This window comes from Watersipora subatra, chromosome 9 (assembly GCF_963576615.1).
Source record: "Watersipora subatra chromosome 9, tzWatSuba1.1, whole genome shotgun sequence".
Lineage (NCBI taxonomy): Eukaryota > Metazoa > Bryozoa > Gymnolaemata > Cheilostomatida > Watersiporidae > Watersipora > Watersipora subatra.
In genome coordinates this window covers 79561-95175 of record NC_088716.1, presented here as the reverse complement: position 1 = coordinate 95175, position 15615 = coordinate 79561, and the positions used below count along the sequence as shown (strand labels likewise).

Sequence of the window (15615 nt, the reverse complement as noted above, 5' to 3'; positions counted from 1 at the left end):
TATTTCTCTTTTCATTTACCATTTGTATTTACCATAGGTCTTCTGTCACAATGCTATCACTTCACAATTTTCTATCTAAACACGAGGTCGTAACTCCAAGCCAATGTAGAACAAGTCTGTAACATGAAGACAACTTGTATGTACATGCTAGATATCTCAATCATCTATACTAACCTTTGATCTGTGTTATACATTGTTTAAAGACTGTTTATTGACAGAATATATGACACTATGGTAGCAAATATCATTATATTTATTACGGAATGTGATTTAGTCTATTAAGGTGTATCAGGCGTAAAATTCCTGTTGAGCAACTGCGTTTTACCTGTTGCACAATATGGCTTGGAACAATATTCATAACAAACCAGTTCCAGTTTGTGAATTCAATTTTTCTGTACCAATCAGCTTGAATTGCTTAGCTAAGAGCTCAAATGTCAGTTGGATTCTTTTCCCTTTTTATGAACTTTGTTATCGGAATGTTTATTCCCCATCTGGTATTATATAAAGTGACAATCATGGCAGGTAGCTGAAGTGTGAACCAGGCAGCTGACTAGTCATGACTGGCATCAGAGCTCTGATAAACTAGATCACATGCTAACTACAAGTACAACGCCCCCTGATATCTTATCACTTAATAAATAAAGCTCTCGACATTTAGACTCCTTATGTATACAATCCACGTCAATGACTGTCTTATCTGAGCATTGCAACACCCATGATAATGCCGGCTGATGCCAAAAACCATGAGAATAATATATTTTATCTCTATCATTTGTGTCAATAATTCCACCAGATCATGGCGACAAGATGGAGCACCTTTAAACTCAATTAATGGAGGCGAGACAGCCATCAGCTCTTTGTATATTATATAAACAGTAAATTTTAATCTGTAGGACTTTTTCATGAAATAACCCATAAGTTTTATTTAGATTGATAAGGAACCAGACATTATATTGCTTGCTATGAGAGAATTTCTTGTAACTTATAATTAATGGTGCACTCCTTGACATAGCCTAAGGTTCAACAAATTCCTTATGGTTTATAAAGGCTATTTAATACCCAGGAGACTAGTTATGTTCATCAATGTGACTCCATTGCTGCTTCATATAGCAAAGTTATGAATTTTAAAAGAAGAGATTTAGTTATATATTGTGATTGTTAAAAAAAGTCTAACGGTGCATTGCATATGAATGAAGAGAGAAGGTTGAAAGAATAAGTATTTTTAATCAAGAATAATAAAATATAAGCATGGTGTATTACAATGCAGAGAACAAGATCATGTGATCACTTTGACAATGCGCGTCTAGTGGGGCTCCCGTGTGTCCTTATTTACTATAAGCCTGCCCTCTAGTTTGAGGGCTAGCTGGTCATTTCTCTTGTCATTGCTCATTGGCTAGTTGGGCTAAAACGTAGGTCACTCGGCATCTTTAGTGTCTGTCTGGGTAGATTGTCAGTCTCGGCTGCCACACTATTAACTATCCGGGTGGTGACATTGATTGCCTGTCAAATGTGTATCACCAGTAGTCTGTAGATACGCAGCGAATCGTTCCAGCTTCTGCTGAGTAGCAGCCAAATCTGAATAAACAGATATTTCTCATTATAAGTAATATATAAACAAGGGTTACTTTTACTGAAGAGCCGGGAGATATCAATGACGAATCTCTATTAACATGCTAAAGGCAGTCTAAAAATCAAACTGCCACCATTTTGATTGAACACCATGAACTTATGCAGTAAATTCTCACATACTATGTAACTCAAGCAACATCAACATATCTACATAAAGTTACCAGGAGTGAGTCATGATTGATCAACCACAGCCTTATAGAATCAGACCACCAGAGCAATACAACAGCTAGTATAATATACACTAGTAGGTAATTTATAGATTACTAGCATTGGGTGATAACCATCTGTTACATGTGCCACACTGTTACTGCATATATTTGTGCTTGGACGTAAATAGATCTGCCTACTCTGACTCTGATATGCATAGCCAATTACAAAAGTAACACACTTCTCTCCCTCAGTACTATACTAACAATGGACTAGTGCAACAATAACATAGGGAGTTACCTTCTGCCTGCTGCTGAGTATCTCTCTGTAGAGCTGAGACTGACTGGTTGCTTTCTATCTGTAGAGCGGATAATTTCTGGTCACTTTCTCTCTGTAGAGCGGATAATTTCTGGTCACTTTCTATTTGTAATGTTGTTATTCGTTGTCTAGCGTCATCCAAAGCTATAACAGAATGAAAAAAGAAGTTGCTGATAGATGTGCAACACTTTCACTGCTCACATTTGACAATGACAGCATGTGCTGAATACATTGGCGCTTGGAGGTACCTTAGCACATTTACATGCTAACAAAGCTTTGATATGCATTGTCAATTACGGAAGCAAATGACTTCTCCTCCTCAGTACTATACTAACAATGGACTAGTGAAACAATAACATAAGGAGTTACCTTCTGCCTGCTGCTGAGCACCTCTCTGTAGAGCTGAGACTTTCTGGTCGCTTTCTATCTGTAGAGCGGATAATTTCTGGTCACTTTCTCTCTGTAGAGCGGAAAGTTTCTGGTCACTTTCTATTTGCAGTGTTGTAATTCGTTGTCTAGCGTCATCCAGTGCTACAACATTGTGAAAAATGAACTTGCTGACAGATATGCAACGATTTTGCTGCTTGCGATTTTGCTGCTTGCGTTTGCCAATCACAGCACGTGCTGAATACATTGGTGCCAGGATGTACCTTAGCACATTTACCTGCTAACAAGGCATTGTCAATTATAGAAGCAACTGAATGATTGGGCATGAAGGTAAAAATGTATACAGTAGCATAGAGGCTGAGGTGTAGAAGCAAGAATGTATGTAGAAGCACAGAGGCATGTTGAGGCATGTCCTGAGGCAAATGCCTAGAGGCAGATGCAAGCTGGCCTGGCAGGCGTGGGTGGCCGAGCTCCGTGGGTGGCCGAGCTCCGTGGGTGGCCGAGCTCCGACTTGAGCCGTTATGTAGATGTAGATGTAGTATATATACATTGTGTATACAGTAGTAGAGTAGAGGCTGGCGATCGTGCACACCTGCAGGCAAGGACAGGCAGGCAGACTCTGTGAAATGCGATCCATCGAGTCGAGTACTCATCATTGAAATTGTGCAATCGCCGGCAACTTGAAATCGAAAGTGAATGAGCATAATGAACTCGGCACAAGCTTGCAGACAGGTTGACTGGCGGACTTCTAAGCAGGGGTTTGGTTATTGCCAGCCAAGCCAATCATACCATAATATCTGATATGTGGAATGAATAAAACTAAAACATCATTTCATATCTACAGCTGTTAATGGAAGATAGTTTGAATGCATCTGGTAGAAATAAATGTTGATGTCATTTTGTAAGAAATCCTCTGAGCAGCACCAGCAAATATAAAAATCATCAAATACTCAGCATCATACTATCATACTAAATGTTCTTAATACAGCTGCCTTAGGAAATGTAACCACACAATGTCTAATAGTTCATAATAACGGCAATCACGATTGTGATTTTAATCTTCAAATCAAACATTATTTTTTGTTATAGATTTAAATTCTGAATATCGAGGCATGAAGCTGCTACAATATGTACTTTAGTCTACCATCAGAATTCCATCCAGTCCACTACTAAACATGACAAAGGATAGAGTCATGTTATGTTAGGAACAATTAAAATGCTGTGGATAATCTACAGCAGTGTAAAACATGGTTGTAATACTTTCTACTTTCCATCAAAAACTGCTGCATAGATGATCAGCTATTCATAAAAATGAGTGTAATGTTTAACCTTTAACCTCAGCTTGAAGGAATGACTCACTAGTCTACCACTACATACAATACTCATAGTATTATTACTATTGTGTTAAATTTTTCACATCTCAGACATTTCAAAATACAGAAATATTAACAGACAGAATAGTGTGGAACACGAGAGTCAAGATACTGAGTCTGACACAAGGAGTTGATATTTAAAGAGCTGCTAACATCACTTCAATCCTACCAGTTTTGAATATTAATATTAATTTAAATACTCAGACTATAAACTGTTCAGCTGGAGGCTGAAGACAAGCAGCACTCTGTCTATGCAAGACTCAGTGAGTTTACAGGAAAATAGAGATGTAATTATCCAGGGTATGTCCCAGGGTTCAACAGTAAATGTACACAATGAATGAATTACTAGCATTTAGTTTAGATTTTCAGTAGAAAGTTGCTGAGACTGAAGAGTTTAGCAGTAGAACAGTTCAAGTGAGTAGCTGGTATCACACTGTATAACAATCCTACCTTCTACTACTGGCTGCTTCTTCCATCTCTTTAACAGCTCTGATGATTCCTTCTTTCCCCTAACCTCAGCTTCCTCCAATGGAGTCCTTTTGTGTTTATTCTTTATAATGAGGAGTGAAGAGGCAGTCACTAGAGACACGGATCCTAACATGACCTTCAGAGCAGTTGTCTCTCCACTGTATGCTGCACAGTGTAGTGGAGTGTAGAGGTAGTTATCCTGTATGTTTAATAGGGAGTCTCTCTGTTGTGAGGAGAAGTTGTAGAGGAGGGACTCTATACACTTGCTACTTCCACACGCTGCAGCCACTGCTACAGCTGTGTTACCATATTCACCCTTCTCAGATACAAACTTGTACTTCCTCTCATCACTCACTGTGTCTATCAGTAACTCTACACACTCACTGTTGTCTCCCCTCCCTACAGCAAGGTGTAGTGCTGTCCATCCATGCTCCTCCTTCATCCAGAGCAACTCGTCTGCTGTTCTTCTGATTGGTGAGAGAAGCAGACGACAGATTTCTGTGTGGGCTTCGTCTGCAGCTAACATAACAGCTGTGTGTGAGTAATGCTTGATAGTAATCAGTAGCCTCAGCAGCTCAGCTGGTTGGACTGACTCTAAGGCTGCCCTCAAAGCACTAATCTCCAACTTTTTCTCTCTAACATACCTCTTTAGTATTCCTTCCATGTTAAACTGTAACATATGTACTGCACTCTATTAGCTGCTGCATACAGTAAAATATGATAGAGAAATGGGCACAAAATGTGACTCAACTGCAGAGTTGGAAAGCTGCCAACCATAACAGAGTGGCTGCAGGTGAACCCTGGATATTTACAGAGTATAAAATAAGGCCAGAGATGTCAGACTCTGGCAGAGCTGAGAAACATGAAATATCTACAGTAGGAAGTATTTGCTTGTCTGATTATGACTGATGAATTAGACCAGAGCCTCCTGACCTTAACTTAACCTCACTAGATTACAGACTCTATGAGTCTCCTCAGGGTAGAGAGTGATAGTCTCAGGAGGTCAGAGTTATATTATAATCACACTGACTCAGTGTCTCTCATCTACTCTATTATTCCCAGTAAGTACAACATCAACAGATGCTAATATAATATATAAGTTATACTTACCTGTTGCTATTCTGTTTGTAACCTGCTCTGACTACTACAGGCTTCTTTATAGTTTGTAGCTGGTTATAATAATGTTATCTGTCTCCTGATTGGCTGAGCTGAATAAGAGTTATTCAAACAGTGATTCATGATGAATTTATCAGATATTGAATAAAGGAACAGGAGCTAGTTATTACTGCAGCTTCATGATTGGCTGGTTATGCAGCCTTGTAATTGGCTAGTTTCACTTTCTGTTTATTATTTAAAGTGAAGTTTATCTGATTAATTTCATATAATAAAATAACAAGCATTATGTTACTTTTACTAGTAACAGAATGGCCTCCGGCACTATAAATATTCACATTGTGACTACTGGCAGTAATGTGACGAATAGCATTTTTTTATAAAATAAACCTTAATACAATTTGTGTTGCTACAATTAAATAGAATTCAAGATAAATATCCGTCTTTGATTAACATTTAGGTACTAAGTACAATGTTTTACATTACATTTTAGTAATAATCTATCACAAACAGTAAGTAGTTAATGAAATTATTTAAAAAGTCAAGTAAGTACATGTATGTTAAATATCCCAGCATATCAGCCACCAACACTGAGCTACCAACAATAATGTATAACTTATAGACACTTGCTAGCCAATGTCACACATAGTAAGATAGCTAGTGGCAGGTGCTAGTCAAGGTCTACTAATCAAGGCTAGTGTTTCTCAGATAAATTCCCAAATACCAAACACTTAGTTTAAGGGCAGACAATTAACAGCATTGAATTCAAGGGTGCCTAAAAGCTTGTTACACTTTTCAAAGACACATAAAGTTTTGTTTGAAATAAGGATTTGTCTGCTCATTGCAAAATGTGGACATAGTTGTGATAAGGTACGCTTGCTTAAATCAATAAAATTAGATATTTTATCTTTGGTCAGTTTATCATGTGACAAGGCAAGCTAGTAGTAAGTGAACACTATTTAAGTATTATTACAACTTTTCTAAAGACAAAGTTTGGTACTAGCAGCTGCAATCAAACAGCAGTAGATAAATTCTTTTCAATGTATTTCAACTTACCGTGAAACCTATAAATGAACGGTAAGGTATGTAAGGTATTGAATAGCCAGAAAATGTTTGTTCTATCAAATACAACAATCGGAACACAATTGGCGAAGCTAACGAGCAAATATTCAGTTTCAGATATCTTAATTTTTGTTTCTGCAGGTAGTAAGTATGGTTTGTTTGTCACTTGTTTGTGAATGTATACGCTTGTAACATCTGATAAATTATTACTATAAAGCTTGTAAAGTTCAAAATCTATAGCATATATTATTTAATAGCATTCTTGCAGTTATCCTAACACGGATTGCAATGGATCAACCCTCATAACTCCTCTTCTATTCCATGTAAATGTCAGTTTTGATTGCAAACTGTAGCAAACCTATCAATGAATGCAATGAGCTTGTATGCAAGTATGTTAAATATAGTTTAGCATGAAATGATACCTCCAGACTTGGTACAAAATAAAAAAATTCAAAGCTTTAACAACTTGCAAGGCAGGGTAATAGAATCACGTGCTATAAGTACAGTATCATCGCGGGTTAATTGTAAGCAATAGATATCAACTGGTAGAGATATTACTCGACTTCCCATGCTTGTTATTTAGAGATCATCAACAAGTTAGCAGATTCATTGCATTCAATAGGGTTAATAACATTAAGGGTTAAGACATTGACTTCACCTGTAAAAGGGTCAAACTTAGCTTCCAAAATTCAGCCGAGCTATATGCAAAATACAAAACCACCGTTTATTTGACTGCCATTATATAGGAAAGGTTAAAAATAGAATGCAATGTCATTCAAATAGAGGTTTCATGGTAATTTTAGCAGTAAACAATTCTAAATTATAAACTGAATATCCTTTGACATACCCTCCAAGTCAACTTGCTCTGTCATTCAGCCAAAGTTCCTCTGCAGATGACATAGTTTCATGCGAGCAAAGTACAGAATAATACCCATGTATAGTGAGCGTACATCGTCAACCTTTGGTTGGGCGTATCTAATCCTCAGATAGTTATCAAAGAGTAAGAAAACTCTTGATGATATCAAACTGTTTATCACGTTGACCTAAAATTGTAAAAGAAGATGGAACTGTTCTGGAAGAGTTAGCATGATTGTTACTCGCCATGATGCACCTTAGATAAAAACTTCTATATAAACACACAAAATATTTAATAAATAATACAGGTGTGATGCAGGACGGAATTAAAACATGTGATACCACTTTCTATCTGTTTAGAAAACAAGAGAAACAGAGCTATAAATAAAGTATTATTAATAAATTACTAGTTATAGTTGATAGCTATAAAGTACTATAAACATTACTATTATTAATATTATAATTACTATTATTACTTGTTACTATTATGTCTTACTGAGAGTCTCACCATAGAGTTGAACTCCAGCCCTCTGTATCACATTCAAGACCCACCTACTATCCTCTATTGTTGAACTCAAACTGACAGTATTTAGCTATTGCCACACAAGAAGAGCCCACCCAAGCTACAAGTTGAGCTATTTTAAAGCAGTGAATGGAAATGAAGAGAGCACTCAATCAATGTGACCAGCTGGCGTTCACCAGATTGTTTGTCATATAATATACTAGCTTGTAAGCAAATTTTTAGTGTACTACTATATGCTGACCCTCACCTCTTCATCTTGTGACAATCACCACAGAAATTGGGTTATCTAACACTCATTGATAAACTAGGGTAAAAAATCAGCAGTGAAACCTACCGGTGATGACATTATTTTTGGTAATCTATTTAGTAATATATTATAGTACAAAAATATTCTTAAATAGCAATATTGATTTCATGTGAACATCTCCTCTTTTCCATTGTAAAATGAACCATAGAAACACTGTATGCTTCGACAAAAGAGCGTTCCAACTGGTAAGAAATTTGAGATACGAGATGAATTCTGAGCCAATACACACCTTGAGATATGAGACTAATTAGAGATACTATCATACAAGACAAGCATACAAGCATACGAGACAGTTGTGAAAGTGAAGCAAAATGATCTTAATAGGAAAATATAAAAAGCGAAAACGAAATTTGAATAAGCTTAAACGAACGGACAGCATCTAATATAACACAGTCTCACCCAATTGTAAAGCTACCGCCTACATATGGTAAGTCTTACCCTTATTTATTGCAGCAGTGATACTGTTAGTCCATCTTATTACTTATAAGATTAGCAATTGTGAGGTTTCTGAAAGTAAATGCAGTTTATTGTTTAAAATCTAAATACTACTTGGTTAGACTGAAGGCCTGGCCTAGCGCAGAATAAAATGTAGTAACATACTATTATGGTACTGATAATAAAAAGCATTCTGGTTGATCCCGTTTGACAACATTTCTCTAATTGTAATATATTATTTTCATAACCACATACTAGGTTCGTAGAAACATGGCTGTATGCATTGCTCATGACCACAAGTACTAAACTGATGACCACATTTATTGGGCACATGACCGCATGTATTGGATATATGACCGCATGTATTGGGTACATGACCGCATATATTGGGTACATGCCCGCATATATTGGGTACATGCCCGCATGTATTGGGTACATGACCACATGTATTGGGCACATGACTGCATGTATTGGGTACATGCCCAAATATATTGGGCACATGACCACATATATTGGGTACATGCCCGCATATATTGGGTACATGACCACATGTATTGGGTACATGCCCGCATACATTGGGCACATGACCGCATGTATTGGGTACATGCCTGCATATATTGGGTACATGCCCGCATGTGTTGGGCACATGACCACATGTATTGGGTACACACCCGCATGTATTGGGTTATGACCACATGGAACGGTACACTTGGCTCACATAAATTTATTACTAATATTTAGAAATACTGCTTTTTTCCCATTTTTAATTTTACTAAACACGACATCAATTGATGTATATTGCTGATTTGTCCCTACTTTTAGGCAACTCCTTGAGACCCACTGACTGACAGATGACAGAATGAAGATATGATAACCTCTTACTAAAATTTATGATTCCACTGCCTACCTTATCAGTTTCATAGCTGTAACAGACATTCAATGTTTATCAAAAGGAGCTCAGGCCGATATATTGAAGTCGTTTTTGCTATTCATTGAATAAAATTATGCATGCAGGATAAGTGCATTTTGTTAGATGCATTGATATAGTGCTCACCTACAAGCAAACCTGAGATTGTGAATATAATTATGCATGCAGGATAAGTGAAATTTGTTAGATGCATTGATATAGTGCTCACCTACAAGCAAACCTGAGATTGTGAATATAATTATGCATGCAGGATAAGTGCAATTTGTTAGATGCATTGATATAGTGCTCACCTACAAGCAAACCTGAGATTGTGAATATAATTATGCATGCAGGATAAGTGAAATTTGTTAGATGCATTGATATAGTGCTCACCTACAAGCAAACCTGAGATTGTGAATATAATTATGCATGCAGGATAAGTGAAATTTGTTAGATGCATTGATACAGTGTTCACCTACAAGCAAACCTGAGATTGTGAATATAATTATGCATGCAGGATAAGTGAAATTTGTTAGATGCAATGGTATAGTGCTCACCTACAAGCAAACCTGAGATTGTGAATATAATTATGCATGCAGGATAAGTGCAATTTGTTAGATGCATTGATATAGTGCTCACCTACAAGCAAACCTGAGATTGTGAATATAATTATGCATGCAGGATAAGTGCAATTTGTTAGATGCATTGGTACAGTGCTCACCTACAAGCAAACCTGAGATTGTGAATATAATTATGCATGCAGGATAAGTGAAATTTGTTAGATGCATTGGTATAGTGCTCACCTACAAGCAAACCTGAGATTGTGAATATAATTATGCATGCAGGATAAGTGCAATTTGTTAGATGCATTGATATAGTGCTCACCTACAAGCAAACCTGAGATTGTGAATATAATTATGCATGCAGGATAAGTGCATTTTGTTAGATGCATTGATATAGTGCTCACCTACAAGCAAACCTGAGATTGTGAATATAATTATGCATGCAGGATAAGTGCATTTTGTTAGATGCATTGATATAGTGCTCACCTACAAGCAAACCTGAGATTGTGAATATAATTATGCATGCAGGATAAGTGCATTTTGTTAGATGCATTGATATAGTGCTCACCTACAAGCAAACCTGAGATTGTGAATATAATTATGCATGCAGGATAAGTGCAATTTGTTAGATGCATTGATATAGTGCTCACCTACAACCAAACCTGAGATTGTGAATAAAATTATGCATGCAGGATAAGTGCAATTTGTTAGATGCATTGATATAGTGCTCACCTACAAGCAAACCTGAGATTGTGAATATAATTATGCATGCAGGATAAGTGCAATTTGTTAGATGCATTGATATAGTGCTCACCTACAAGCAAACCTGAAATTGTGAATATAATTATGCATGCAGGATAAGTGCATTTTGTTAGATGCATTGATATAGTGCTCACCTACAAGCAAACCTGAGATTGTGAATATAATTATGCATGCAGGATAAGTGCAATTTGTTAGATGCATTGATATAGTGCTCACCTACAAGCAAACCTGAGATTGTGAATATAATTATGCATGCAGGATAAGTGCAATTTGTTAGATGCATTGATATAGTGCTCACCTACAAGCAAACCTGAGATTGTGAATATAATTATGCATGCAGGATAAGTGCAATTTGTTAGATGCATTGATATAGTGCTCACCTACAAGCAAACCTGAGATTGTGAATATAATTATGCATGCAGGATAAGTGAAATTTGTTAGATGCATTGATATAGTGCTCACCTACAAGCAAACCTGAGATTGTGAATAAAATTATGCATGCAGGATAAGTGCATTTTGTTAGATGCATTGATATAGTGCTCACCTACAAGCAAACCTGAAATTGCGAATATAATTATGCATGCAGGATAAGTGCAATTTGTTAGATGCATTGATATAGTGCTCACCTACAAGCAAACCTGAGATTGTGAATATAATTATGCATGCAGGATAAGTGCATTTTGTTAGATGCATTGGTATAGTGCTCACCTACAAGCAAACCTGAGATTGTGAATATAATTATGCATGCAGGATAAGTGCAATTTGTTAGATGCATTGATATAGTGCTCACCTACAAGCAAACCTGAGATTGTGAATATAATTATGCATGCAGGATAAGTGCAATTTGTTAGATGCATTGATATAGTGCTCACCTACAAGCAAACCTGAGATTGTGAATATAATTATGCATGCAGGATAAGTGCAATTTGTTAGATGCATTGATATAGTGCTCACCTACAAGCAAACCTGAGATTGTGAATATAATTATGCATGCAGGATAAGTGAAATTTGTTAGATGCATTGATATAGTGCTCACCTACAAGCAAACCTGAGATTGTGAATAAAATTATGCATGCAGGATAAGTGCATTTTGTTAGATGCATTGATATAGTGCTCACCTACAAGCAAACCTGAAATTGCGAATATAATTATGCATGCAGGATAAGTGCAATTTGTTAGATGCATTGATATAGTGCTCACCTACAAGCAAACCTGAGATTGTGAATATAATTATGCATGCAGGATAAGTGCAATTTGTTAGATGCATTGATATAGTGCTCACCTACAAGCAAACCTGAAATTGTGAATATAATTATGCATGCAGGATAAGTGCAATTTGTTAGATGCATTGATATAGTGCTCACCTACAAGCAAACCTGAGATTGTGAATATAATTATGCATGCAGGATAAGTGCATTTTGTTAGATGCATTGGTATAGTGCTCACCTACAAGCAAACCTGAGATTGTGAATATAATTATGCATGCAGGATAAGTGCAATTTGTTAGATGCATTGATATAGTGCTCACCTACAAGCAAACCTGAGATTGTGAATATAATTATGCATGCAGGATAAGTGCAATTTGTTAGATGCATTGATATAGTGCTCACCTACAAGCAAACCTGAGATTGTGAATATAATTATGCATGCAGGATAAGTGCATTTTGTTAGATGCATTGATATAGTGCTCACCTACAAGCAAACCTGAAATTGTGAATATAATTATGCATGCAGGATAAGTGCAATTTGTTAAATGCATTGATATAGTGCTCACCTACAAGCAAACCTGAGATTGTGAATAAAATTATGCATGCAGGATAAGTGCAATTTGTTAGATGCATTGGTACAGTGCTCACCTACAAGCAAACCTGAGATTGTGAATAAAATTATGCATGCAGGATAAGTGCATTTTGTTAGATGCATTGATATAGTGCTCACCTACAAGCAAACCTGAAATTGTGAATATAATTATGCATGCAGGATAAGTGCAATTTGTTAGATGCATTGATATAGTGCTCACCTACAAGCAAACCTGAGATTGTGAATATAATTATGCATGCAGGATAAGTGCAATTTGTTAGATGCATTGATATAGTGCTCACCTACAAGCAAACCTGAGATTGCGAATATAATTATGCATGCAGGATAAGTGCATTTTGTTAGATGCATTGGTATAGTGCTCACCTACAAGCAAACCTGAAATTGTGAATATAATTATGCATGCAGGATAAGTGCATTTTGTTAGATGCATTGATATAGTGCTCACCTACAAGCAAACCTGAGATTGTGAATATAATTATGCATGCAGGATAAGTGCAATTTGTTAGATGCATTGATATAGTGCTCACCTACAAGCAAACCTGAGATTGTGAATATAATTATGCATGCAGGATAAGTGCAATTTGTTAGATGCATTGATATAGTGCTCACCTACAAGCAAACCTGAGATTGCGAATATAATTATGCATGCAGGATAAGTGCAATTTGTTAGATGCATTGATATAGTGCTCACCTACAAGCAAACCTGAGATTGTGAATATAATTATGCATGCAGGATAAGTGCAATTTGTTAGATGCATTGATATAGTGCTCACCTACAAGCAAACCTGAGATTGTGAATATAATTATGCATGCAGGATAAGTGCATTTTGTTAGATGCATTGATATAGTGCTCACCTACAAGCAAACCTGAGATTGTGAATATAATTATGCATGCAGGATAAGTGAAATTTGTTAGATGCATTGATATAGTGCTCACCTACAAGCAAACCTGAGATTGTGAATATAATTATGCATGCAGGATAAGTGCAATTTGTTAGATGCATTGATATAGTGCTCACCTACAAGCAAACCTGAGATTGTGAATATAATTATGCATGCAGGATAAGTGCAATTTGTTAGATGCATTGGTATAGTGCTCACCTACAAGCAAACCTGAGATTGTGAATATAATTATGCATGCAGGATAAGTGCATTTTGTTAGATGCATTGATATAGTGCTCACTTACAAGCAAACCTGAGATTGTGAATATAATTATGCATGCAGGATAAGTGCATTTTGTTAGATGCATTGATATAGTGCTCACCTACAAGCAAACCTGAGATTGTGAATATAATTATGCATGCAGGATAAGTGAAATTTGTTAGATGCATTGATATAGTGCTCACCTACAAGCAAACCTGAAATTGTGAATATAATTATGCATGCAGGATAAGTGCAATTTGTTAGATGCATTGATATAGTGCTCACCTACAAGCAAACCTGAGATTGTGAATAAAATTATGCATGCAGGATAAGTGCAATTTGTTAGATGCATTGATATAGTGCTCACCTACAAGCAAACCTGAGATTGCGAATATAATTATGCATGCAGGATAAGTGCATTTTGTTAGATGCATTGGTACAGTGCTCACCTACAAGCAAACCTGAGATTGTGAATAAAATTATGCATGCAGGATAAGTGCATTTTGTTAGATGCATTGGTATAGTGCTCACCTACAAGCAAACCTGAGATTGTGAATATAATTATGCATGCAGGATAAGTGCAATTTGTTAGATGCATTGATATAGTGCTCACCTACAAGCAAACCTGAGATTGTGAATATAATTATGCATGCAGGATAAGTGCAATTTGTTAGATGCATTGATATAGTGCTCACCTACAAGCAAACCTGAGATTGTGAATATAATTATGCATGCAGGATAAGTGCAATTTGTTAGATGCATTGATACAGTGCTCACCTACAAGCAAACCTGAGATTGCGAATAAAATTATGCATGCAGGATAAGTGCATTTTGTTAGATGCATTGATATAGTGCTCACCTACAAGCAAACCTGAGATTGTGAATATAATTATGCATGCAGGATAAGTGCAATTTGTTAGATGCATTGATATAGTGCTCACCTACAAGCAAACCTGAGATTGTGAATATAATTATGCATGCAGGATAAGTGCAATTTGTTAGATGCATTGATATAGTGCTCACCTACAAGCAAACCTGAGATTGTGAATATAATTATGCATGCAGGATAAGTGCATTTTGTTAGATGCATTGGTACAGTGCTCACCTACAAGCAAACCTGAGATTGTGAATATAATTATGCATGCAGGATAAGTGCATTTTGTTAGATGCATTGATATAGTGCTCACCTACAAGCAAACCTGAGATTGTGAATAAAATTATGCATGCAGGATAAGTGCAATTTGTTAGATGCATTGGTACAGTGCTCACCTACAAGCAAACCTGAAATTGTGAATATAATTATGCATGCAGGATAAGTGCATTTTGTTAGATGCATTGGTATAGTGCTCACCTACAAGCAAACCTGAAATTGTGAATATAATTATGCATGCAGGATAAGTGCAATTTGTTAGATGCATTGGTACAGTGCTCACCTACAAGCAAACCTGAAATTGTGAATATAATTATGCATGCAGGATAAGTGCATTTTGTTAGATGCATTGGTATAGTGCTCACCTACAAGCAAACCTGAGATTGTGAATAAAATTATGCATGCAGGATAAGTGCAATTTGTTAGATGCATTGATATAGTGCTCACCTACAAGCAACCCTGAGATTGTGAATATAATTATGCATGCAGGATAAGTGAAATTTGTTAGATGCATTGGTATAGTGCTCACCTACAAGCAAACCTGAGATTGTGAATAAAATTATGCATGCAGGATAAGTGCAATTTGTTAGATGCATTGGTACAGTGCTCACCTACAAGCAAACCTGAAATTGTGAATATAATTATGCATGC

At 36.4% G+C, this 15615-nt stretch overlaps 1 protein-coding gene across 1 annotated transcript; it reads right to left on the bottom strand.

Annotated features, from left to right (window-relative positions):
* Nucleotides 1–1471: 1471 nt before the first annotated feature.
* Nucleotides 1472–4986, bottom strand: LOC137404131 (ankyrin repeat, PH and SEC7 domain containing protein secG-like). Its single transcript, XM_068090284.1, has 4 exons — nucleotides 4305–4986; nucleotides 2485–2625; nucleotides 2077–2196; nucleotides 1472–1575 (listed from the first exon to the last, which is right to left on the bottom strand). Exons 1-4 carry the CDS (start codon nucleotides 4984–4986, stop codon nucleotides 1472–1474), a joined length of 1047 nt encoding a protein of 348 aa, XP_067946385.1.
* Nucleotides 4987–15615: the final 10629 nt, after the last annotated feature.

Bases quoted from the DNA above. Each gene is read 5' to 3' on its own strand.
- LOC137404131 (XM_068090284.1), bottom strand. From the start codon at position 4,986: ATGGAAGGAATACTAAAGAGGTATGTTAGAGAGAAAAAGTTGGAGATT. The intron at 2,197-2,484 runs GTGCTCAGCAGC...CATTACAAATAG, and splicing joins AGTCTCAGCTCTACAGAGAG to AAAGTGACCAGAAATTATCC. The intron at 1,576-2,076 runs GTAACTCCCTAT...CTGTTTATTCAG, and splicing joins TACTCAGCAGCAGGCAGAAG to ATTTGGCTGCTACTCAGCAG.